Source organism: Vanellus vanellus (genome assembly GCF_965231255.1).
Source record: "Vanellus vanellus genome assembly, contig: HAP1_SCAFFOLD_49, whole genome shotgun sequence".
Taxonomy (NCBI): domain Eukaryota; kingdom Metazoa; phylum Chordata; class Aves; order Charadriiformes; family Charadriidae; genus Vanellus; species Vanellus vanellus.
Window position 1 is genome coordinate 353,829 of NW_028126699.1, and position 25,680 is coordinate 379,508.

At 53.4% G+C, this 25,680-nt stretch overlaps 1 protein-coding gene across 1 annotated transcript; it reads left to right on the forward strand.

Moving 5' to 3' along the window:
* Window positions 1-379: 379 nt before the first annotated feature.
* Window positions 380-17,729, forward strand: LOC309685827 (electroneutral sodium bicarbonate exchanger 1-like; the record flags this gene model as incomplete). Its single annotated transcript, XM_082501533.1, has 24 exons — window positions 380-400; window positions 3,721-3,802; window positions 4,521-4,664; window positions 5,068-5,203; window positions 5,395-5,555; window positions 6,506-6,694; window positions 6,858-6,946; window positions 7,078-7,235; window positions 7,610-7,697; window positions 8,132-8,278; window positions 8,443-8,534; window positions 9,022-9,196; window positions 9,331-9,464; window positions 10,356-10,601; window positions 10,704-10,809; window positions 11,702-11,863; window positions 12,567-12,680; window positions 13,034-13,195; window positions 13,792-14,043; window positions 14,862-14,930; window positions 16,208-16,381; window positions 16,483-16,617; window positions 17,034-17,131; window positions 17,642-17,729. The coding sequence occupies 24 exons, from the start codon at window positions 380-382 to the stop codon at window positions 17,727-17,729; spliced, it is 3,222 nt and encodes a 1,073-aa protein (XP_082357659.1).
* Between the last annotated feature and the right edge of the window lie 7,951 nt (window positions 17,730-25,680).

Here is a 25,680-nt window from a genome sequence, read left to right on the forward strand (position 1 = left end):
GCTGTGACCTGCGTGTGTGTCCCCCCTCACAGCCCCACTTTGGGGCTCTGGAGATGTGTCCTCTCCCGGGTCCAGTCCCCGTCACAGCCCAAATCCTGGCTCAGGAGCCGGAGGGGTCCCTGCAGGGGACGGTGCTGATCCCCACGATAGCAAAGGAGGGAGCCACAGGGCCGGTGGCTTTGTCTGGGTAGGATGGAGATGGAGAGGGGCGAGGAGGGGGGTCTCCTGCTCCGCCACCAAAGCAGCTCCCCCAGTTTGGCCCCTCATCCCCTTATAACACTGGGATCAGTGTTATTAATTACATTTTGCGCGAGATTACATTAATTACATCAATCCTCCCTCCGGCTGCTGGTGGCCAGTCCAGCTTGCGTGTGACGGGATGAGAGGGCCGACGTGGGAGGTTTGCCTCCTTGTGTGATGCTTTTGGCCTCCCCCGGCACCGGGAGGACTCAAAGCCGGACCTGAACCTCTGCTTTGTGCTTTTCCTCATCCTCAATTACACCAAAGCTTCCCCAGGGAAAGATTTTTCTTTCTAACCGGAGGAGTTGCACTGAGACAGGTAAACTGAGGCAGGACAGTCAAAAGTCCCTCTCTCTCCTGCTGGGACAAAAAAAACCCTGCAGCAAAATAATAATTTGGAGAAGTTTTCTTGAGAGGGAACAACACCCTCTGCTCCGAAACTCAAAAGTGAACTCGCCATCCCCTTTCCCAGCCCAGTTTCGATGATTTGATGTTTTCCAAGCGCCTGGCAGCGGTGGCGAAGGACAAAGAGGGAAGGCGAAGCGTCTGTGAGTGCTGGTACCCATCCTGGGATGGGATAATTTGCTTTCTGGAGGCATCTCTCCGTCCTGCTCCGTCCCATCCCAAGCCCACACATCTACAGATCCTATAGACTTATTAAATTCTTAAATCCTCCAGCGATTTCCTCAATGAAATAACCTTTCTGAGTCCATTTGAGTGGCTTAATCAGGAAAAAGAGGGTTTTGAGTGGCACCGTTTCCTTCGGTGGCATCTCTGTGCGAGGTTTGCCGCGATTTCGGGGATGCTGCAACAAGTGGGGAAGGGCGATGGGATGCTCGGAGCATCTTGCCACGGACCCACTTGGCTTCTTTCTCCTGTATTTGCGCCTGAAGCTTTAATACTAAATAATAAAAAAGCAGCAGAGATCTGAGCTTGGATCCCGATGGGATTTTAACAGATTAGACCTCGTTGTCACCCTCCTTTGCTGTGTTATTTTACACCCCGTGTCACCTTTCAGGGCGAGCCGGGGCCGTTAACCTTTGTGCTGAGCAGCGCCGGGGAGGAAGTTCATGACAGCAAATGGATCTGTAGGCTGGAAATGAGGGATTAGCTCCGCTCGGAACATAAAGTAGGGCTGGAGATAGCTGGCGGAAGCCAGGAGAGTAAAACATGGGGCTTCTCTGGCCATTTCCGTACGGCGTAGGACTTGGTCTGTCTAACGAGGGTTTATGGAAGCCGCGAAGGGACGGAGGCTGTGCCGAAGGGAGACCTCCCTGAAACACCCTGATTTGATGCAGGAAATGTTGATGAAAATCAGGGCTGCCCCATAACGGGCATTTCCCCAATGGTTTGTGCCTCACGTGGTCTTTTGGCAGTTTGGGCTTTCAAATACGCCCAAACACTGTGTAACACCTTTTGCCCTGCCGAGATGCAGCATTTCCACCCCTTTTCTCTATTCTGGAGAGTTTTTCCTCAAAACAGAGCAGGTTTCTCCCCATCCGCTAAGTTTTCCAAGCGGGATCAGTATTGGGGTGTATGGCTTTAAATAACTGCCGGGGTCACCCTGAACATTCCGATCCCAGCAACGGTCGCTGTTTATGTGCTGGAGATGGTGCAGACTGGGAGTCACTGGGCTGCAGTCGGAGGGTTTGGTCCTCTGATTGATCTGGAGGCTCAGTTATCCCCCAAAACCGGTGACCGACTTGAGGATGAAGCAGGAGGAGGGTCCCAAAATGACACTTCTGGAAGAGTTACAGGTGGGAGGGCTGTGCCGAGGGGCTGTGCATCCCCCAAAAAGGGGGGGAGACTTCCCAAAATCCCACTGGCATGTCGCCAGAGCAGGGAAGGATGTGGGGGGACGATGCTTTGTGCCCTGCCGGGGGCAGGTTTAGCATCGTGGGTGGGAGCACGGAGCCAAAATGGTTTCTGAGAAAGAAGCAGATATTCCCCATGTTGCTCGGGGGGGATCTGGGGAGCTGTGATGCCCAAATCGCTCCGTTTATTCCCACTCTGACACCCCTGTAACACACTCAAGCTCGCCGTTGTATTTAAATTGCGATTTTATTTCAATTGTGATTGTATCTAAGTTGCGATTTAATTTAAATAGCGATTTAATTCAAATTGGGGTTTTATTTCGGTGGCAATTTTACTTAAATTGCAATTTAATTCAAATTGGTGTTTTACTTAAGTAACGATTTTACTAAAAGTGCCATTTAAAGCGATTTGATTAAGCCCCTTTTGTCCCGTGCCTTTTCTGAGGTTGGGGTTTGGGTTTTTGAGTTTTTTTTCCGGTAAATCTGGAGGGGAGCAGACACATTGCTAAGAAGGGACAGAGGGTGGCGGAGGTCGGCGTGGGAGAGAGGACGGGAAAGCCACAGGCGCGTCATAATCCGGCTGCCGGGTGACGCGGGCGAGTGCCGGGAGGTGGCGGGGAGGTCGCAGCAAGTCAGCTTTGAAATTAGTACTCGGGGGCCAGAAAAAACTCATTCCCAGATGGGAATGTTTGTTCCTTTTGCTCATTAAATTAACTGGTGAGCGGGAGGTGTGAGCTTCCCGAGCATCGCTGCTGCGCAGCGGCAGGTGATGCCATTCAGTCGAAGCAGGGATTTGGGGGATAAAAAGCAGATTTCTGGTGTTTTGCTCTTCTCTAAAGAGAAGGGTTTCCTGGAGGCCCTTTCAAAGTTGCAGTTGCGACTCGAGTGTGAGACGTGGTTGGGTTTTTATTTCTTTGAGCGTGGTAATCCCGGTGATGCCCTTCCCCAGCCCAGGGGCAAGGGGAGAAGAGAACGCCTGTAATTCTCCTTTGGCTTTTAAGGCACAGATGCTCTTTGTGCAGCGCTGGCAGTGGTATTTCAGCCAAGGAGGGCATTAGCTCTCAGCCCTTGGCTTTTCTTTTGAGGAGAAAAACGCAGTTTTGTGTGGAAAGCAGGCTTGCAGCAAGAGAAGCCCGAGCCTGGTTGGGCTGAAGTCGAAGCTTCACCCTTGCAGGTTCTTGAGGGCCTTTGGAGGTTGGTGGTGGCCATGTCCTGTGGCCAAGTGCCATCTAGTGAGTCCTGCAGGTATCACGTTTGGAGAATGAAACTGGCTGTGCTCAAAAGTGTGGGGTTGGGTTCCCCCACCCCACCCCACTCCACCCCCAGTTTGGAAATCCCTTTTTTAATTTTAATTTTTCGAAAGGAACCACAAGAACGAAGCAGGAGGTTTGGTTTTGGTTTGAAACACTCAACTGTCTCCCCTTTTAGTAAATCCTTCCAGACTCACGGTATATACAATACAGGTGACATTACAGGTGGTTTTATTTGGGTATGGGAATAAAAACCTCCAAGTCTGCGTTTTTAGGGCTGTGCCTGGAGGAGGAGACACACAGAGGTGTGATGCTCTTGGGCTCACGTGGCCGCAGGGATGGGTGATGACTGGGAGGACGTAAGGGAGCTCTCCTCACCCGGCCCCAACTTGTACCTTCTTCTCCTCACTAAACAGAGACACGACGAGGAGGCGGTGATTGACCTGGGAAGAACGAGCACCGCTGTCACTATTCACTATGAGAAGGAGGAGCTGGAAGGTGAGTCGGGAGAGGTGCCACCAGCCCCACGCGTTTTTCCGTTTTCCGTCGCGCTAAGTCCCTGCCGCGTCCTGTGCTCAGCGTATGCATCACCTGCAGCGAAACGTGGCATGCTTCTAAATAAACAAGCACAGTTATTTTCACATTGTTTTAATATTATGGCTTTTAGACAGAGGGGAAAAAGCCCCCATGGCATCTGCGGTGTGAGCGTTGGCCACAGAGCTTGGTAGTTCCCAGCTTGTTTTCTCAGAGGCTGCTCTTGGCTTGGAGAGGTCAGGAGAATAATTTGATGGCTGCAGACACGGGGCTGTGATTTTCTTTTTTTTTTGTTCCAGACTTCATTATCACAGGACTGATTGGATCTCCTCTTGTTGCCTTGTGCCATACAAAGATTTTAAAAATAATTACCTTCTGTGGCTGCTTAATGAGCAGGTCTGAGTGTTGTCCAGCCAAAGCTGGAATTTTAGACAAGGGTTGATATTTTCAGGGCACTTTTAGGTGACCCGGAGCCATCGCTTGTTGTTGCTCTGTTGTTGCAAAGTTAGAGTAAAACAGGCTTGGAAAAAGGGAGGGGTCTCTGACATTCAGGGATGCAGTGAAACTAAAATGAAGAGAAGTTGGTGTTTCCTCCTGGGATGGATGCGCTGGTTTAATCGTGGCAGCGGTGTCAACCATCTCCGCAATATCGAGAGTGATGCGAACACTGCTTTTTTCGCAGGCCACCGCACCCTGTCCGTGGGCGTGCAGATGCCACTGGTGAGGCAAAGCCACCGGTGCCACCGGCACCACCGACCCCACCGCCAGAAGCATCGGAAGAAGGAACGGGAGAAGGACTGTGCCCCGATGGAGCAGGGCTACCACTGTAAGTCCCGCCGCAGCGTTCACGAGCCTTCTCGGGGCTGCGTGGGTGCCGGGGTCCTCTGCAAGCAGGTCCGTGTGGCTGATTTGTGTGGTTTGCTGTTCTTCTGAGGGAAAGTGGCATTATTTGGGAGGCAGTTGAAGGCATAATGGATTGAGGCTGGTCTTCCTTAGAGGGATCCTGCCATTAAAAATGGAAACGTGGGGAAGGAAAGTGGCCCGTCCTTATGCAGAGGTGCAATAGATGCTTCTCCTTCTCCGTGGCTCTGTGCAAGCCCGGCCAGACCTGGGGGAGAGGGGCCAGCCCAATATTTAGGGCTGAACTGGTGCCGATCGATGGCCACTTTGCGTGTGAGCGTGACGGGTCGAATGCAGGTGTGGTAACGGGATTTATCTTCTGCCCCCAGACACCCCATCCCAGCGGGTGCAGTTCATCCTCAGCACCGAGGAGGATGAGCAGCACGTTCCCCACCACTTGTTCACTGAGCTGGATGAGATCTTCCTGAAGGAGGGTGAAGATGCCGAGTGGAAGGAAACGGCAAGGTAAATCCCTGCCACCGGCTGCGGTGGCGGCCGTGGGCTCTGCCTTCCGCTCTCCGGGACGTGAAGCTTTTGCAGCTGCAGGTGCCGATGCGCGGAGCCTTCTCCTCTTGCCGCCCCGTAGCTGCACCGAAGGGGTTGCAGAGCTGAGGCTGTTTTCTTGCAACGGGGCTGATCGTGCCCAATGTCCGCAGGTGGCTGAAGTTTGAGGAGGACGTGGAAGATGGCGGCGAGCGCTGGAGCAAGCCCTACGTGGCCACGCTGTCCTTGCACAGCCTCTTTGAGCTGCGGAGCTGCATCAGCAACGGGATGGTGCTGCTGGATGTTTGTGCCAACAGCATTGAAGAGATCGCAGGTACTGAGCACGCTGCGTCCCGCCGGGAACAGCCGAGCTCAATTTGCCGCGGTGCCCTTCACTCCCGTATCAAACCCTGCCCCAATGGCACATCCTTTTCCAGAACCTCCGCTGTGTTTTTAAATCGTGGGTTGCTTTTTGGATGTAGACTGGGTGTACAACAGTCACATCAGCTTTTTCTCCCAGTATGGGAGCCTTTTGAAAGCAATTTGTGGGGTCAGAGAGGCGATTAGAGAATATTCTCCGGCCAGAAAGGAGTGTCAGGGCTTGGCAGGCTGCTCTCAGAAACACGGAGTCTGCGTAAGAGCTGAACCTCCTTAAATAAGCTACTTACTACAAGCTGTTTCCTCCCGTTCTTTGTTTTGTTTTTTTTCCTATTGCCTTAACATCCAGGATTTAAGAGCTTTGAAGGCAGAGTTTATCTGGCAGGTGACCAAGCAGCATATTTCTGTGGGGAAGATAATTGAAGTTAATTGAAAAAGCGGCTTTGGAGAAATTATCTTTGACTGGCAGGTCTCCATTCAGCCCTTGCAAGAGCTGGAGAAGTCGGAGCCGTTCTTAGCACGTTTCTCCCTGTGTTTGGCAAATTGCAGTGGATGGGCAAAGGAAACTCTGGGAAAGTCTGCGCTAGAGATTGCTTATAATTTGTTGAAATGTGTCGAGTCTAGAGAGTCTGTCTAGAAACGCCAGATCAGGAAAAAAAATGGCATTATCTAGGATGGGGAATAATTATCTGAGCGGAGTGATGAATAAGCACTTTGATGATGGCTTTTAGCAAAAGAGAATTCTTCCTTTCGCTGCAAAGGCTGAACTGCATTAAAACGTCTTGCTAAGCAAGGCTGAGCCCGCGTTAGGGTATCCTGCGTGGCGCAGCCTTCGCCGGGGGCTTGAGGGGTCGGGGCTTGGGGACTTTCTGCTCTGACGGCTTCGTTTCCCGTTGCCATCTCCAGATATGATCCTGGGCCAGCAAGAGCAGTCCACGGAGTTTGATGAGCGCATGCGGGCAAAAGTTCGAGAAGTGCTTTTGAAGAAGCATCACCATCAGAACGAGAAGAAAAGAAACAACCTTCTCCCCATCGTCTGCTCATTTGCTGACACGAGCAAGAAGCAGTTAGATGTGCATCCCCTCGACAAGCCAGGTGAGGGTTCCTGCAGGGTTTGGTACCCGGTGAGGGTTTCTGCCAGGCTTTGGCACCAGGTGAAGGTTTCTGCAGGGCTTTGGCCCCATTAGACTTCTCCCGGCAAAGGAGAAGTGTCCCGATTGCTCCTTGCTTTTCTTTCTGAGTGTCTTTCTCCTCCCAGCCCACTCACTCACTCCTCATCCATCTCCCACCACTGCAGAAGCTAAAAATGGGGTGAACCGTGACACCAATGCAGTGGATCTAAGCAAGGTGAGACACTCGTAGCTTTCTTACGCTTTTAGGCCAGATTTGCTCTTGCAAACTTGGCTGCAGAGTGTTCTGCAGAGTGCGGTGGGCTTTACTTTTGGGGTAATGGCCTGAAAATCCTTTGTCATGCCCAGGCGGAGCTGCGCTTCATGAAGAAAATTCCCACCGGGGCTGAAGCGTGCAACGTGCTCGTAGGAGAGCTGGATTTCCTTCGCCAGCCCATCGTGGCATTTGTCCGCCTGACCCCAGCTGTCCTCCTCTCGGGCATGACGGAAGTTCCCATCCCAACGAGGTCTGAATGAGAAGCGCAAAGTTTTTATTTAAAAAAAAAACCACCACAACAAAACACCAAATTCATGCATCAGTTGGGCGTCCCAGGGGAACACGGCCAGTGGGAGCAAGCACGTTTCTCCCACCCACATCTCCGTGCTTTCATTCCTCCCTTCCCTGCTGGAGCTTTTAAACCCATTGGCCAATTTTAATGAAAGTTGGCCCAAACCTCAAATTTGCATTTGGTTTTGATGCGTTTCAAATTCATCACGGGAGTCAGTGAGCCTACACGTCCCCCCTGGAGCCACGCTCTGGGGTGGGAGCTCCCAGGGATTTCCTTGGGCGCCCTTTGAGTGAGGCCATGTTCTTCTCTCTCATTTTGGTTTTCTTGCCTAGGTTCCTGTTTGTTTTGCTTGGACCAGGAGGAAAAGCCCATCAGTACCATGAGATCGGCAGGTCCATGGCTACTATCATGACGGACGAGGTGTGACGAGATAAGAGATATCTCCGGGTCATTTTTTTGGGCTTTCTTCACCTCTCCCTGTCTCTGTAGTAGTGAGGAAGAGGGTTTGTTGTCCCTGTTAGCTGCCTGCAGGAGGCTAAAATCCCACCTGGGCTGCAGCCCGCGCCTCATCCTTCTCCCCAGGGTCCCCAGCACGCTGTCCCCAGTGGTGGCATTGCCAGGGCCAGTGAAACTTCTCTTGAAGCAGAAGGCTGTGGTGTGCCATGGGGGACGGGAGCCTGGTGGAGATGGTTACAAATACTGTGATGCACAGATTTTTGCTTTGGGGGGAATATTTCCTGCCACTTCCAACAGGCGATTTGGGGGAAATGACCTTGCATTTAGCCAAGAGCTTATTGCACTGGTTAGGACATCCGAGATGGGTCATGCTCTCACCAGGTTGTCTCCTACGGCAGGTTTTCCACGACGTTGCCTATAAAGCCAAGAACCGGGCTGACCTGGTGGCTGGCATCGATGAGTTTCTAGATCAGGTCATGGTTTTGCCGCCAGGAGAGTGGGATCCCTCCATACGAATTGAGCCCCCGAAAAACGTCCCTTCGCAGGTGGGTGCTGCGGCAGAAGGAGGCACGAGGGGGACGGGCAGGAGGGCAGCACGGCTGGGGGTGCTGCTCAGGGGCCCAAATTCATAGGTCACGTACCCAGCCCAAAAAGCAAAACAAGCCAGTGGCTGCAAAGACATATCTTTATCTTATTTCCATTTTAACAGGAAAAAAGGAAGGTGCCAGAAGCTCTCGATGACAGCGCTTCTCACAGCAAGCCGGAGAAGCACAGCGGTCCTGAACTGGAGCGGACAGGAAGGTGTGAACTGAAATAGTTTGGTGGGGTGTTTTTCTGTTTGCCCCTAAAATCTGAGCGCACACCTCCCTTCTAGCAGAGTTTTGGGGTTAACTGGGTCAGTGAAGGGGCTCCAGGTTCCCAGCTTGGTCCCCTGGGCTGGGTGGGTGGGAGATTTGGGCAGCTGGGCTGAGCCGCAGCATGGTTGCACACAGGTTTTCTTGCTTTGGGGTGGAAGCAGATGTGTAAGTACCTCCAGGTAGAGCTCTGCTGCTTCTCAAAGTGAGGGACTGTTGCAATAAGAAGGGACGGGCTCTCAGGTTTGGTCTCTTTTTCTTTTTGTTGGAGGGTTTTTTCATATGCCTCAGTTTCTACTGGGGCTAAAATGGGAGAAGGAGACTTCTTTTTAGCAATGGAAGTTACTCTGTGCTTGCGATTGTCCTTCCTCAGCCAAGAAAACTTAACGCTGTCTTCCACGAAAATGGTTTGGTTTTTTTTTTCCTTCCTCCAGGCTCTTTGGAGGTTTGATCCGGGATGTGAAGCGAAAAGCCCCCTGGTTCTGGAGTGACTTTCGGGATGGTCTGAGCCTGCAGTGTCTGGCGTCCTTCCTCTTCCTCTACTGTGCCTGCATGTCCCCCATCATCACCTTCGGGGGACTGCTGGGGGAGGCGACCAACGGCCACATAGTGAGCACCTCTCTCTGTTGGGTGGCACGGGGGAGGACAAAACTCATGCAAAAGTCCTTGCTGCAGTGAATTTGCACTTGTTTTTTTCCGCCTAATGATTTAATTACTCGCTGCTGCCTCTCTTCCCCGGACAGAGTGCCATGGAGTCGCTGCTGGGCGCATCCATGACCGGCGTGGTGTATTCCCTCTTTGCTGGCCAACCTCTCACCATCCTCGGCAGCACCGGCCCCGTCCTCGTGTTCGAGAAGATCCTCTACAAATTCTGCAAGTAAGGCTGGCTGCTGCGGCCAGGTGCTGCGAGCGCCTTTGGAAGAAGGCAGGGATGGAGAAAAGATGTTTTTCTTAGTGGTAGTTGGTAGATTGAAGTTGTCTTCTGTGTCACAGACATCATGTGCTGCTGCTTTAGTATGTGACGGTGCAGGAGCCCTCGGTCTCTGAAGGATGGATGGGTGGTTCGGGGTTTTTAGGGTTAAAGTGAAAGAGCAGGAGGAGGAGAAACCACAAGGATGTGGATGCCCGAGCTGGGCTGCACAGGGAAGATGAGACAAATGACTCTGGTTTGGGAATGAGGGAAGATTTGCTTTCCTCTCAGTACAAACTCGGGCACTTTTTTGCATGATTTTTGCTGGAAGTGGAAATATATTTTACCCACATATCCAAAGAGTTTTCTGGTCCAATGTTTTGATGATTTTTGAGAAAGCAGGAGCTTTTTATGCGAAATGGATATTTTCCATGACAGTCTTTTTGTTGTGGCAACTGTGATGGGAGATTAACCCCCTTATTGCAATTAAATTTATTATGAAGCCCCAACTTGCTGGCAGCAGGTAACTGGGTGCAAACCCAGCCGGTTTCGCTGTTAGGGCATCGGGGTGATGTGGGAGAACACCACCTTCCACAACAGGGACCTGACCTCAATTAGCCTCCGAGGCATTAACACAAGGTCATTGTTAAATAAGGATAATTAAATAATTAGCCTCTCCTCCTGCGGGCCCACACCCTGCTCCGCAGCCCCGAGGCTGTCTGTCGTAGGACCGGAAACTGCATTTACCATCCGCAGCCTTGACACGCTCCTGAATTGCTGCCGACTTTCCCCGAAGGAAGGCACGGCTCGGAGTCTCTTGCTGCCCTCTCCACCCTGCGTTTTCTTTTGCTTTCCCAGGGACTACGCGCTCTCTTATCTCTCTCTCCGGGCATGCATTGGTCTGTGGACCGCCTTCTTCTGCATAGTGCTGGTGGCCACCGATGCTAGCTCTTTGGTGTGCTACATCACCCGCTTCACCGAAGAAGCCTTCGCCTCCCTCATCTGCATCATCTTCATCTATGAGGCTCTGGAGAAGCTGAGTCACCTGCGAGTGACCTACCCTGTGCACACGCACAGCAAGCTGGACTTCCTCACCATCTCCTAGTGGGTTTCTTCCTCCTAAAACGCCGCTGCCCCTTGGCAGGAGCTCAGGGCTGCACCTCCATCGCCTTCCCCTCACCCCTGTCTTGGCTTCTCTCCTCCCAGCTGTAAGTGTGAGGCACCGACCCATCCCAGCAACGGAACCCTGCAGTTCTGGGAGAGCAACAAGATCAATGTGTCTGGCATCACCTGGGAGAACCTCACGGTGACTGTAAGTGCCCCGAGTCACTGCTTCCTCGTGCCGCGGCCGCGGGGTCCAGGGGCACTGGCCTGGTGCAAAGCTCAGAGCCCTTCAGGTGATGATGGGCTTCCAACTGTGCCAATGGTGCTCTGAAAAGTCATTACTTCAGTCTAAGGTGTGGGTTTAACCCCCTTGGGCCTGGGAAGGAGAGTCCACCTCATCCCCGACATGGTGGGCAATAACTGTTATCCTCAGGACAGCGGTTCTGTCTGGGAGCAAGGTTCAGTGGGTGCTTTGGTTATTGGAGAAGTTGGAGGACTTCAGTTCATGCTTGAAGGCCATAATTAGCTTCCTTAATTGGTTCCTAGTAACTCCAGGCCTTGCTTTCTTACTCAGCGCTGTCTGAAGGTACGTGCATAAACTTGCATGTCTGAGCAGCCCCTTGGGCCATTGTTGCTGGAATCAGAGCTCAGGCACAGGGTGGGACGCTCTTATGGACATCTTCACCCCCCTTGTCCGTGTCCTGTGAGCCCGCCCCTGGGAAGGGACAATTTGTCTCTTCTCCTTTCCTGTCGCTGTTGTCTTAGCCCTCATTCCCCGTTCCCTCTTTCACTCTCCCCAAGAGTTCCCAGTGTTTCCTTCCCCTCTGGTGTCTTCTTCAGCCACGGTTACCTGCTGTTCAAGCAGAGGATGTGCCATGGGTCTGTGGTACAGTGTCCCATCACATCTCCTCTCTCCGCTGTCTGTGTAGTTCCATGTGTCACTTATTCAGCTGCTGTTGATCGTTAAATATAAATCTCCGCTGGCAGCAGCAGTCCCGAGGTCACAGATCTTGGAGCAAGATCCTCCAAACTCCCTAGTTATCCGAGGTTTCCTTGCCGCATGTGCACTACCTTTGTGTCCTGATGCTCTGTTTCCCCAGGAATGTCGGTATTTGCATGGAGAGTTTCGTGGACCTGCCTGTGGACACGATGGCCCCTACACGCCCGATGTCCTCTTCTGGTGCTGCATCCTCTTCTTCTCCACCTTTGTCCTGTCGGGCTTATTGAAGAAGTTTAAGACCAGCCGTTACTTCCCGACCAGAGTAGGTAGAAGACGGTGGCCAGCAGCAGTCTCCACACTCATTTCCCAAAATGGCTTTCCCAGAGCACTAAGCAGTGTTTGCCACCGCTTGGTCAAACTGGGAAATATTGGACCTTGAAGGCCAAACTTGGATGTCCCTCACTCATTTCCAGGAGTGCAAAACGATCGTAGCATTTCCCACCTGCCTCGTGACCTGCCCCGGAGCGGTTTTTTGCCCAGGCAGTGGGAAATCAGGTCTTCCAAAGTTGGTTGTTTGTTGTTTTTTCGTTTGTGTTTTTTTTCACCTGGTGTGCCCAAGGGGAAAGTTGATTCAAATGAGGAACTGCCATAGAAAAAGACACAAAAGACACTGTTTCTTCCTTTTGAGGAGCAAATGATGCCTCAGTGCCTTATTCCCATTGTCGCTGTGAGTGCAGCTGTAGTGGCAGACGTCTGTTTCCTTATTTTTTAATATTTATTGGCTTTTTTTTAAAGTTTGAATTTAAACCACCCTTTTCCACCTAATTAAACTTTTTTTATTGCCTGACACCAGATCTCGCAGGTACAAACACAGCAACAGCATCTAACCGAGGGATTTGGCTGCATCTTCTCAGAGTGGTGGGAATTTGTTAACCAGCCTTAATGCTGTTGATGTCTTTAACTTTTCCATCTCACGGTATGGCCCCGTTTGTGCTGTCCCTTTCAGCTCTGCTTTCTTGCCCCAGGTACGGTCCACAGTAAGTGACTTTGGTGTCTTCCTCACCATCGTCGTCATGGTCCTCATTGACTTCCTGGTTGGGATCCCATCGCCGAAGCTCCACGTCCCCCACATGTTCAAGGTAATGGGGTGTTTTGGTGTGGAGCCACTTTCGGCCCTTGGGGATGCCACAAGGTGATGCTGGGACAGGACAGGGCTGAGTCTGGGGATGCTGGTGGTGTTACCATCTCCTCTTCCACCTCCGAATGCATCGTTTCCTTCTGGAAAGAAGACGCCAGCCCCAAAACTTGATACCTACAGAAGTATCTATAGGTGCTTGCGACGAGGACGCTGGCACTGCTGAACCCCGTAGGAGAGGGTGACATGAAGGCAGGGCCAGGAGATGAGGCGGCACAGCAATGGAGAGGAAAATCAAAGCCAGTGAAGTGGCTGGGCTGGGAGTTGATCCTGATGTGTGTTTTGGCTTTGTTGCAGCCTACCAGAGACGACCGCGGGTGGTTGGTCAACCCCATAGGGCCCAACCCTTGGTGGACGGTGTTGGCCGCGCCCATCCCAGCTCTGCTCTGCACCATCTTGATATTCATGGACCAGCAGATCACGTCTGTCATTGTCAACAGGAAGGAGCACAAGCTGAAGGTAAGGGGCTGCAAGAGCTGACCCCATCCCCACCCCACTCTGGGCTGCAGGTGTGGGGAGAAGCTCCTATGCCAAGTGCTTTGTGAAGGCGTTGGTTTGGGACAATGTCAGGCTGTGTGGCAGGATGCTCTGCTGGATTAGTGATGTCACAGGGAGCAAACAAGGGCAGTTCAGATGAGCAATCTTTTGGAGGAGCAAATTAATTTTCGAGCACTATAGAAGCGTGTTTTTGTTTCAAAACGCCAGCAGGAGCTGGGGGAACGAACTGTTTTGACACACTGCCAGGGATAACTCGGGGTCACATCTTGCTTACAAGCAGTAGAAATTTCTTTATGAATGAAAATAGTCTGTTTGTTTGTGTGTTTGTTTGAGAAGTAGCTATTGCACAAACCTCCCAAATCCACTTGGTCTGAACTCCTGCCAGATTTTCATGCAAGGTGCTTGCGCAAAGACCGGATCCATCCTTATTTTTGCCAATTCTTCTCTTAAATTTTCAAGAGGGTGACTTGCGCCCAAGTAGGGTTTGAGTCTGAGTCGCGACGTTGTCCTCGCTCTTGTGCTGTGGGATGCTCTGTTCCTTGTTTTGCTGCCCACAGAAAGGATGCGGGTACCACCTGGACCTTTTCATGGTGGCCGTGATGCTCGGGGTGTGCTCCGTGATGGGGCTGCCCTGGTTTGTGGCTGCGACTGTCCTGTCCATCACCCACGTCAATAGCCTCAAAGTGGAGTCTGGCTGCTCAGCTCCAGGAGAACAACCCAAGTTTCTGGGGATACGAGAGCAGAGAGTCACCGGCTTGATGATCTTTGTGCTCATGGGCTGCTCTGTCTTCTTCACTTCGGTGTTAAAGGTAAGAGGAAAATGCAAAACGCCCAACAAGCATGAGCTTTTTGCAGGTTTGACAAAAACCATCCCCTCCCTCCAGGCCTGAGTAGGTGTGGAGCAGAGGAGGAGGCGATCCCAAACCTTGAGGCTTGGCCCATGGTGGGAACCAGCCTCAGTTACCCTTTCCACCAGTTTGGTGTCCTCGAGGCAAGCGAGCAGGACAACTGCTTTAATTCCCAGGTGTCTCTCAGGCCCACCTGTGTTTATGGGTTACGACAAAGCGGATTCAGACCAGTACACTGCTGTCTTTCAAGCAGGCAGCACCTTATGGGATGCAATTTGCTCCCCCAAATGCCTCCCAACAGCCGTTCCCAGTAGCTAAACACACCAAAATCATCCCCGTGGGCTTCCTTGTGTGCTCCTCCCACAAAGTCACCGCAGCTCTAGGCTAAAAGGAGGCACTTCGCTTTTGCGTGTTGCCAAAAAAATGTGTAGAAATGTTCTTCTGCCGTCACAGAACGTGGCGTACAGTTTCATGGGTGAAATGACCTATTTTCCTCCAACCTTTCAGGAAAACAGGAGTATTCTAATGAAACGTAACTAAAAATTTATTAGATTATTCTAATGAAACGTAACTAAATGCTCTGCCTAAAGCAGAGCATACACTCACTCACTCGCACGCACAAAACCTCTACGGGTTGAGAGCTGAAACATCTCTAACCCTGTGGAAACTGGAAAGCTTTAGGCAATTTTAGGCAGTGCCTCTAGAAGAGAGCAGTAATACTGAAAAAGCAATTAAAAAAATAAATTATTGCATTCTTTTTTTTTTTTTTAATTTCCCAGTTTATACCCATGCCTGTGCTTTACGGTGTCTTTCTCTACATGGGCGTGTCGTCGCTCAGAGGGATTCAGGTACGGACTCTTACAGCGTGCAGCTCCCTGCTGTGTCATCTCCAGAGAAGCAGGAAAAAAGCAGTGGTGTGGGAGAAAACCTCCCCAAAAGCAGGCAGTGAAAGTATTTTGTATAAGGAAAAGATTGGTGGGGGCACAGGAGGTACGTAGGGCGGGAGGACCAGGCAAGTTCAGCGCGCTCTGCATCACGGTTTGGGACAGGGCAGTGTTTGGTGTGGTGAAAATGGGGGAATTCAGTGCAAAGCGAAGGCGATTTCTACTGCCGGTGGGAATCCTCACTGGGGGATTCAGTGGGCTGAGAAATGGCAAATAACAAACAGAAGAATAGAATATATTAAAAATATATTTTTATAGAAGAACAGGGAGGGGGGGTGAGATGGTCTGAGGAGGACCTGGGGGTGCGGACTGATGAGAAGCTCACCGTGAGCCGGCAATGCGCGATCGCAGCCCAGAAGGCCGACCGCATCCTGGGCTGCATCAGCAGTGTGGCCGGCAGGGCGAGGGGGGATTGTGCCCTCTGCTGTGCTCTGCTCTGGGGAGACCCCCTGCAGTGCTGCCTCCAGCTCAGGGGCTGCAGCACAGGAGAGACATGGACCTGGTGGAGCGGGGGCAGAGGAGGCCCCGGAGCTGCTGGGAGGGCTGGAGCCCCTCTGCTGGGAGGACAGGCTGGGAGAGTTGGGGATGTTCAGCCCGGAGAAGAGAAGGCTCTGGGGAGCCCTCAGAGCCCCTTCCAGTGCCTAAAGGGGCTCCAGGAGAGCTGGGGAGGGACTCTGGATGAGGGAGGGGAGCGATGGGACGAGGGTGGATGGTTTGACACTGACAGAGGGCAGATTGAGATGAGATATCAGGGAGAAATTTTTCCCTGTGAGGGTGGTGAGGCACCAGCGCAGGTTGCCCTGAGAATCTGTGGCTGCCCCATCCCTGGAGGTGTTCAAGGCCAGGTTGGTCGGGGCTTGGAGCAAACTGGGCTGGTGGGAGGTGTCCCTGCCCAAGGCAGGGGGTGGGACTGGATGATCTTCGAGGTCCCTTCCAACCTAAACCCTTCTGTGATTCTATAATAGAAGGACGTGGAATAATTGCAATTTGGTGGGCAGCTCTCATGGACACACTGGTTTATAGATGGAGCAAAGGGAAAACGGGTGCTGCTCCCGGGAGGAACAAAGTGGGATCCAGGATTTCTCACTGCACGCGAGATCCTGAAAACTCATTCCACGTCCCAACAGGGCCGGAAACTTTCCGCAGCCCCAAGGGGTAACTTTTCCGCTTTTATTTTGCAGTTCTTCGACCGCTTGAAGCTCTTTTGGATGCCGGCAAAACACCAGCCGGATTTCATCTACCTGCGGCACGTTCCCTTGCGGAAGGTGCATTTCTTCACCGTGATCCAGCTCATCTGCCTCGTCCTGCTCTGGGCCATCAAGGTGTCCCGTGCTGCCATCATCTTTCCCATGATGGTAAGAGCCGGTGCCGCTCGGCAGCGAGACGTTTGCAGCGTCAGAGTGAGACGTAGCATCATCTCACACCTCAACCCCCTCTTCCCTCTTATTTTGTGAAGGTTTTGGCTCTCGTGTTTGTCCGGAAAGTGATGGACTTCTGCTTCTCAAAGCGGGAGCTCAGCTTTTTGGATGACCTTATGCCAGAAAGCAGGAAGAAGTTGGCCGATGCCAAAAATGAAGCCAAAGAAGAAGAGGTGATGCTTGCTGGGTGCTCGGGGGTGGGTGTCTCCCACGGGCTCTGAGATTGCCTCTTTCTGTCACAGCTTCTCTTGAAATGTTGGGGGAAGATCCAAACTCAATAGAAATAGATCCTGACAGCCTGGATCCCGCATCATAACCTTGTTTTTAAATTAGCAGTGAGCTTAACACTTGAATAGCGGTATAATTTTTAAAGGTGCCATTTATAATAAACATTATAATTATGATGAAAAGATTTGCTCATAAGGGTGGTTTTAACCCCCTCCCAAAATGTTTGGAGTGAAAGGTCTTTCCCTGGCTGCGCTAACAGAAGGTCAGAAGGAGAGGGCAGCACGTGGGCTTTGCTGGGTGTTTAGTTTATCTCCACTTCGATCATAGACAGAGAACTTTGATTTGTCCCTTTTTATGTCAGGAGTCCCAGGAGATGATGGAAGCTGCTGCTGCAAACTCCGTTCGGCTGCAGCTGGGCAAGACCAGCAGCGCGGATATCCCAAAGCCAAGCAGCGACAGGTAAAGCCCCACCAAGCAGCAGGACCCCCGGCAAGATTAGCCTGAAGGGGGTTGGCAGAATTTTCTCCACGTTTATCTTTGCTGAGCATCCCAGCGCCATGCACTCAGCTTGGTGGGAAGAGCAAATTTATGGGCAGGGCGGGCGGCAGAGCGCTGGCACAGGCTGCCCAGAGAGGTGGGGGAGTCTCCCACTCGGGAGCCATTCCAAACCCGCCTGGAGGTGTCCTGTGCCACTGCTGTAGGTGCCCCTGCTCTGGTGGGGGTGGGACTGGGGGAGCTCCAGAGGGCCCTTCCATCCCTGACCAGTCTGGGATTCTGTGCAGAGCCTTTGCACAGAGCTGTAGCTCTGCGGCTCTCCGGCCTGCCTTCCAAACCTCCTCCTCCCGCCCAACCCGCTGTGCTTATGCGCAGCTTTGGTTCTCCTCCCCCCCGTTCCTCTTGCTGGTGCTGATGCGCTGGGTGGCGTCAGTTCCTGCAGTCACGGATTGCTGTCTCAAATATTTATTGCAGGACTGATCCTTCGGAGATTAATATCTCGGAAGAGATATCAAAAACAACCGTGTGGAAGGCTCTCACTATGAGCACGGAAACAGTCTGAATCTGGGGAGGAAAGAGGTAAAGGATCGCGTGGGAACGTGGCCGTGCTCCTCTGCGAGTGGTGGCACGTGCCTACGGCTTTTTTTTTTTTGCCGGCAATGCCGAGCAAGCGGCGAGGGCTGCGGCACGCGAACCAGCTCCTCTCTGCCGGCGCGGTCCCACGAGCGGGGCAGCAGCCCCACTGATGACGCTCTCCCTCCTTTTCTCTCTCCTCCTTCCCCCCAACTCCAGTTTTCATGTGTAGGAATCTTGACTTTGAAGGAGAGGCGTGAGAACGTGACTCGGGGATGTGCCCACGCAGACATGGGCAGAAACCGCTTTTATTTTGTTTTCCAGTTGGTGGATTCCCCTTTAAGCCACGGCGATGGTTTCAGCTGTCCTTGGTGTGCTTCAGGCATTCCCTCTCTCCAGAGCAGCAAACTGAGGTGCACATGACAGTCAGTGGGAGTTCGGTGGTGTTCCGCCTCCGTGTGTTCATGTATGGGTTGTTGCCGTTTTGTAGCGGTAGACGGACTGCTGCCGCTTCATCGTTCAGTGCCATTTTTTTAATATCTCACTCCTCCTCTTCTGTTTCTCGTTTTTTTTTTTTTTTTTTATTCCCCCAAAATAAACTCTGAATGCTTCTGTTGTATGTGACGCATTCTCCCCTTTCTTCTTCATCGCGACCAGGTTCTCGGGTCTGGTTTGGGGTCCTGCCTTCAGTTCGCCCTCCTGTCTCTCCCTGGCAGGAGAGGGATGCCCTCCGTGGCGGGGCAGCGCGGAGCGCCCGAGCGGTTGGGCTGAGGCGAAGGAAAAGCATTTGCTCCCTGTGCTCCAGTTTTACATTGGAGTTTTTTTGGAATTTTTGTTTGTTTGTTTGTTTGTTTTTATTATAATTATTTTTCTTCCTTCGGCTCTGCCGTCAGCCTGGAAGCTGCAAAAGGCAGAAATGGCGCCTTCTCCTCCCCCGGCTGTTAAATTAATATAAGGCAGCGCTTCAGATCAAACCCCTCCAATCCGTCGGGTGGTGGCGGGAGCGGCCAGGCGAGACCTGGGGCTCTGTGTCCCCGGGCTGCCCCTCCGCTGCCCCTCCGCTTTCCTTCCTTTTCCCTCCCTGGCTCTCTCTCTGTGGTGTTTTTTCCTCCTCCCCTCTCCTCGCAAAGCCGCGTCTCTCTCGCAGGGTGGGATGAGCCCGGAGGCAAGTGGGAAGGTGCCTTTTCCTCCTCCTTTTTCCTGCCCCTTTGCAGGAAGAAGCTGTTGAGCAGAGATGGTTCTCGTGCTCTCTTCCCATCTCGGGGGGGTCGTTGGGCTGCAGCGTGGGGCTGCGGAGCCCAGGAGGAGAGGACAACCCCGAAGAAAAGGTCCCCATGCCGCCCTCCACCAGCAGTGGTGGGGTGGGTGCAGGGACCCTCCTGCCATCGGCTTATCCCGTCCCCTGTGGGAGCCTTTTTCTGCAGCAAACCCACCCAAAGCGACAACGGCACGTTGGTGCTTCTTGCTAAATGGGGAGGGGGGAGAAAAACAAATCTATCAGTTTGCTCTGTAAGGATGGAAGCGGCGCATCCCCAAACAGGGCCAAAATCAGGCGGCTTTTACGGGACGGGGTTTTGCAAAGCGGCTGGTGCCAGTGCCCCACGGTGACGGTCGGAGGGGAAGAAACTGGTTGAGCCCTTAAAAAGAGGAAAAGAAAAAGGCTCGGAGGAAGGGAAAGGTGCAGCGCCGGGTTTCCTTGCTGCTGTTCCTCCGGGATGCCCATGCGCGTCCCCTCCACGCTGCCCTCCGGGCAGGACCGTGCTCGCTGCTCCGGCTCTGCCTCCCCGGAGGGGAAAGGTCCCAGAGCAGGAGAGTCCCCGTCTCTCCCCCCTTCCCAAAAGAAACTTTAATTTAATCGTTACGCTGGTGACCCACAGTGGCTGTGGGACTGGGGGCTGTGGTACCAGCCCTATTGCTGCCCTGCCCTTAAAATGGAATTATACACTTCTAATATAGGACAATTTGGGTTTTTTTTTCCATTTTGTTTTCCTCCCTGTAAAAGAAGGGAGTGGGGCTGAGCTTCACTCCCTCCTGGCCGGGACCGGGGCCAGAGCCTGGGATTGTTTTCGGCACGTGCCGGGAATCACTCCGGCAGAGACGGAAAAGAAGAAAATCACCCTGGAGGGAAAACGCGTACGGTTCTGGGGCAGAGTGGGCTGAATCCGGCTCTGCATCTCCCCCCCTCCTCAGGGCCCACAAAACCTTGGCGGCTGCCTCCAAAATTCCTTATTTAAAAAGGAAAGCAGATTTCCCCGGCGCGGCCCTCTTCTGCATTCGAAGCTCGGGGGTTTTTGCTGCTTACAGGGTGAGATTTTTTATTTATTTATATATTTATGTATTTATTTTTAATTAAATGAAAGCTGAGGTCTTGGTTAACAACATGACTCTGAGTCACCTAAAAGGCAGCTGTGACCCCCCAGGCTGACTGTGGGCACAGTGCTGCGCCTGTCCCCCCTTCGTGCCCCGTGATCCCACGGCCGGCTCCGTATTTTGGGAGGATTTGATATTTCCCTGTGCAGAGGAGGATTTTACGGGGAGGAGTCGGGAGGAAAAATCCCTCTCAAAGCTGCTGCTGGAGTCGCTTTAGGAATCAAAAGAGATATCCCTGCAGTGACCCGCAATGCTTTAGTTGGCAGCAAAGCCCCTTCCCAGCGAGGCGGGACGGGGGCTGCTGTGCGCTTCGGTGCCTTCAAACAGCTCCTCACACCCCCCCGGGGGCCCCTCGAAAGCAGTTTCCTAAAACTATGTGCATAGAGATCCCTAAGGTGGGGGAGATGTAAAAAGGTAATAAATAAGGTGCTGGCACTTTTTTTTTATATTATTTTAATTCCCTCCCCCCCCAGTGCGCTACATGTAGAAATACAGCAATTATTTTTGTTGTGGAGATGCTGAAATATATTTATTTTATTGTAAGAAATGATCTAGTTTGGAAACACTCCATGTTGTAAATAAAACTGGGGGTGGGGGAATCCCCCAAGCAAATCTGTGTGAGTTATCACTTTGAATCTTTGTGTGGTTTTGTGTTTGGTTCTAGTTTTTTTGTTTCATTGTGTTTTTTTTAATTTGATTTATTTTGGGTTCATTCTGTGGAACACAAATGACACAAATCCCTGTCGCCGTCGCGTGGGTCCCGTCGGTGGAGCGTCACTGTGGACTGAGGGGTTCCATGGGACTGTCGGCCCTTTTTCTCTTGTTGCCCATTGAACATAATGGGAAAAATAATGGAATAAACCTCTCGTTTGTCTCACTGCACCGCTGCTGTGTCTTTGGGAGGGCGGGGAGGAGGCAGAGGGGGCTGTGGAGCTTTTTTGGGGGGGGTAGGAGGGGATGGGGGAGTGGGCAGCATTGATTTTTGGGGGAAAGCCCATTCCCTGGGGCTGGGGGTCAGGAAAGCAGGTTTGGGGGTTTGAAAAATGTAATGACTTAATTATGTTTTGGTTTTTAATTTTTTTTTTTTTAATTTGGGTTATTAAATTCGGGTTTTTTTAAATTTTGGTTGTTTCTCTGTGCAAGTAATTGCGATGAGCTCTGTGTTGCAGGAGGGAGGGGACACCAGTGTCACACGTGTCCCCTCTGCCAGACCGTGGGGTGCTCAGGGAGCTCAGAAAGGGGAGTGGGGGGAGGGAGGGGCCGGCGCACAACAGAAATTGAGCATTTCTTCCTCCCTACATTCTTGGGGGTATATTTTTGCCCATCTGCAATACAGTTAATTAGCATTATATTAAATCCAAAGAGATTCTAGATATCTTTCATATAGTATTTTTTTTATTCATTTCTTTCAAACCCCCCTCTGGCACAGGTCTGTGGGGTCAGGCAGGCGCATCCCCAGTGCCCTTTTACCTAAAACTTGAGGAATTGAGTGAAAAAAGAGGGCACCTGAGCCAAGCCAGGGGTCACAGCCTGGAAATCCCGGGGGATCGGCGGCGTGCGGGATCCCTGTGGGATGCTCGGAGGCGTTGGAGACGTCAGAAACCTGCTGCCGGATTTAGGGAAAGTTTTATTATGATTTAGGGAAAGCTGCAGGATCCACGGTGCTGAGGGAGCGGTTACAGAGAAAACAGCCAGAGAAATCGAGGTTTGAAGGGGCAGTCGAGCCGCGGGGGCACTTACCTTCTGCAAAGACAGCCGTTCCCCTAAAAGCAAGATCCTCTTTTTCTCCTTCGAGCTGGTTGTGGCTAAACTCTTCTCCTCACCCGTGCCTTTAAGCTGGTTAGCAGGATGCTAAAAGCTGACGGGTCGGTCACCGCTACTCCTGGTTTCAGTCGGATGGGTCATGAATCATTACAGCATTTTTTAAGTGGGGCTGTTGCAAAAAATACAGTTGTTGCAGTATTTCCCACCTTACGCCTTCAGCGAGGGGCTGGTTTGGTGGTTGGGATTTATGTGTGTGTGTGTGTCTGTGTGTGTGTTGTTGTTGCTGTTTCTCTTTTCTATTTTTTCCACTCTTTGGCCCAAAGGAGTGACCTGTGGGTTTCCTCCTTTCAGGTGAGATGGCCCCGTGGTGCCACAGCCCATCTCACAGGGAGGAATGATTTCTCTGCCCACAGGGCCGCCCTTTCCGACACCTTTGGTTTGAGTTGAAAAAGTTAAGAAACAAAGAAGAGGAAAAATGTAAAAGAAGCCTTTGGGTACCCAAGCACCGGCTGCTGCTTTCCGCCGAGTGAAACTCAGGTGGGAGCTCATCAGCTGGACAGACACCATCACAGACTCACAGAACAGTTTGGGTTGGAAGGGACCTTGAAGATCATGGAGTTCCACCCCCCCGCCATGGGCAGGGACACCTCCCACTAGACCCAAGCCTGGTTTCATCCCCCAAGGTCAGATCTGAAACTGGGGCCGTTCCCCACCAAGTGTCAAGGACCAGCGCAGGAAGTGCAATTCCGGGGGCTCTGGTGGATAAAAGGAGCTGCTTCGGTCCCTCAAGATACCCTAAAAAAAAAACAGAACAGGGGCAGAATCTACCCAGTGTGAAGGAGTTACAGCAAGTTCTAGGAACTTTAAGCTATTGGCATAAACACACCCCTGGCCTTTCCATCATTGCTCGCCCCTTGATAATTTGCTCAGGAAGGGAAAATCCTGGGAATGGACTGACCAACATACCAATGCCTTGGAATTGCTAATAAAAGAGCTGAGGTTATTCCAACAACTTGGTCCTATACATCCAACTGACCCTGTCCATGTAGAATGGGGGTTCAGTGAACGTGGTTCTCACTGCACTTTGGCAGAAGGGACCCACACACCTCCACTCCCCACACCGCCAACCCTCCCCCTCCCCCAACGCTCCAAAAAGCAGCATTCCTTAGTGCAGACTCCTTAAGCTGACTCCATAGCTACGGCTCCCTGTGGGCTCTGGGGGAGACAAGGGGGCCCCGGGGGTCTCCGTGGGCTTTAAAGGGGTCCCAGGGCTGCCCATGGGCAGAGAGAGGGGTAGGAGAAGAAAAAAGGAGAAGAGAAGAGGTGGGTCGAGGGGGGAGGGGAGAATGGTGGGGGGAAGGGTTGGGGGTGTGGGAGTGAGCGTGTGAGGGGGGAGTGAGGGGAATGGGTGTTTGTGAGGGGGGAATGTGTTTTCGTGAGTGGGAGAGGCGAAGGAGAGGAGGTTTGCAGGGCTGTGAGGTGTCTGTGAGAGAGGAGGCCCCGGAGGGAGGTGAGTGGAAAGGGCTGTGTGTGGAAAGAAAAGCTTTAAGGACAGGCTGGGCTGGGGAAAGGCGGTGGGCCCCGAGGGAGGGCTTGGGGAGCGGGGCTAGAAGCGTGGGTTTGGGGCAAAACTCTGGGAAAGAAACTGCAGGACAGGGCCAATCTGAGTATACAGTTTTAGCGAAGCTTCAAGCAAAGGGTGACCAAAGGTGCCTCTTGTCCTTTTGTGGGCTGGTTTTGTCTAAGTTATTCATGCGAGTGGATTTTTGCCACACGGGATGGGAACTTTCGCTTCCCGGGATAGCTGATGCCCCTGGATAAGCACTGCCCGCGAAGCACTGCGAAGCCCCGTGTTCAAAAATGAGAACAAAGGCCGTGTTTTGCCTCTCGGAAGGATCTCTAAGCACCGTCTCCACGTAATTTCCAGTACCTTTCTGGTTGTTTTCTTTCCCCCCACCCCCGTGATGTCCGTCGGGGGGGCTGGCGGAGCTCTGCAGGTGGATGTGGGGCTCATTTTGGTGAGGGCTGAGCTGATTTCAGGGAGTCCCGGCTCATTTTGCGGAGGATTGGGCTGGTTTAGGGGGGTCCCGGCTGATTTTGGGGAGGGCTGGGCTGGTTTCGGCCTCGCAGTGCCCGGGGCGGAAAGAAGCGGTGGTGCGGGGCTGAGGGGGCCTCGTTCTCCTCGGCGCGGCCCCGCCCCTCTCGTCCGCCGTTGCCGCGGCGACGTTGGGGGGCGTGGCCCGGATCTGCCCCTCAGCGCATGCGCGGTTGGGCGGACGCGAAGGAGAACGTTTCCGTTGTGCGGCGGTGGTCGGGAGCTGCGGCGTTCGGTACCGAGAGAGATGGGGGACCGGGGCCGAGGGGGGCGGGAGCGGGAGCGGGAGCGGGGTGGGGTGGCGGCAGCGGCAGCGGCAGGAGCGGTACGGAGGTCTCCGGGGCCAGTTGGGGGGGTTTGTAGGGTGGCGGGACCGGGCTGGGGGCCTCGGGGGGCGGCCTGGGCCTTTTTGGGGGGGGCAGAGCCGAGTGGGGGGTCCTCGGGGAGAACAGGGCCGATTCAGGCTCCCCCGTCCCCCGCTGCCGCCCCCTCACCCCCCGCTCGCTCCCCGCAGGTGGCGGCAGCCCCGGCCGCAGCGCAGGGTGCCCGGGGCCGGCCTGGCCGGGCGCTTGGCTCCGCTCTGGGCTCCGCTCTCAGCCTCCCCCCGGCAGGTCAGCCCGGCCGTGCCCCCTTCGCCCGCCTCCAGCCCACGGCCGAGTCCCCCCAGGTACCCCCGAGATGGGTCGGGGGGTGTCAGCGCTGGGCCCCCTGAAGCGGGGGTGGTTGGTGGGCACGGGCATTGCTGGGAGCCCGTGGGCAGCCCTGGGACCCCCTTAAAGCCCACGGAGAGCCCCGGGGCCCCCTTGTCTCCCCCAGAGCCGACGGGGAGCCGTAGCTGTGGAGTCAGCTTAAGGAGTCTGCCCTAAGGACTGCTGCTTTTTGGAGCGTTGGGGGAGGGGAAGGGTTGTCGGTGAGGGGAGTGGAGGTGTGTGGGAGGAGTCTCGTGTCTTTGGGGAGCTTTGGGGGTGTTGGGCAGATTTGGGGGAGTGGGGGAGGGGTCCCCTCCTTTGGAGCTCCCTGGTTCTTTTCTTCCAAACTGTGGGAGGCAGCGGGCGAAGGGGGAAGACAATAGAGTGGGTTGCTGTATTTCAGTCCTTGGTTGAGAGTCAGCGACTCTGCTCCCTTGCTGCTCAGCAGACTCTTAGCTCCGTGGGGCTGTTTCTCCAGGCAGGCTACGACTACAGAAACGGCCCCACTTCCTCGGAAGAGTTGTCAGCGGTGATGTCTCCTGTGAACGTACTGCCTGACGTTGGATAGACCTGGCACCACGCAGCAGCTCAGAGCCCCACAGCGTATGCTTCCACACTCAGTCCCGTCCCCTGCCTGGGAACCCACTCTTTCTCCGTCCCTGCTGGCAGCTCCCGTGGAGGCTCCTGGCCCAGGACCGGCCCCGGTTTCCCCACTGCTCCACCAGCAGCCATGGGAGAGCGGGGGTGTCCTGAGTGTGTGAGCACCACTAGCTCTGTTGCTGCACTGGGCCAGGCCTCCAGGATGTCGTAGAGGGAGCTCTGAGAAGAGAAGCTGCTCCTCAACAGGCTGCTGCAGTCCTCCGAGTTGGCCAGCAAGCACAGGCTGCAGGGTGCAGCTGCGCAACCCTGGGGTGCCCGCCGTGGGAAATGTTAAAGAAATAAAATGTTGGTCTCTATCCCTGGTGCTGTGGTTCATCCTCCCATCCCGCGGCTGGGGCTGTGCCCCCCTCAGTGCCCGACCC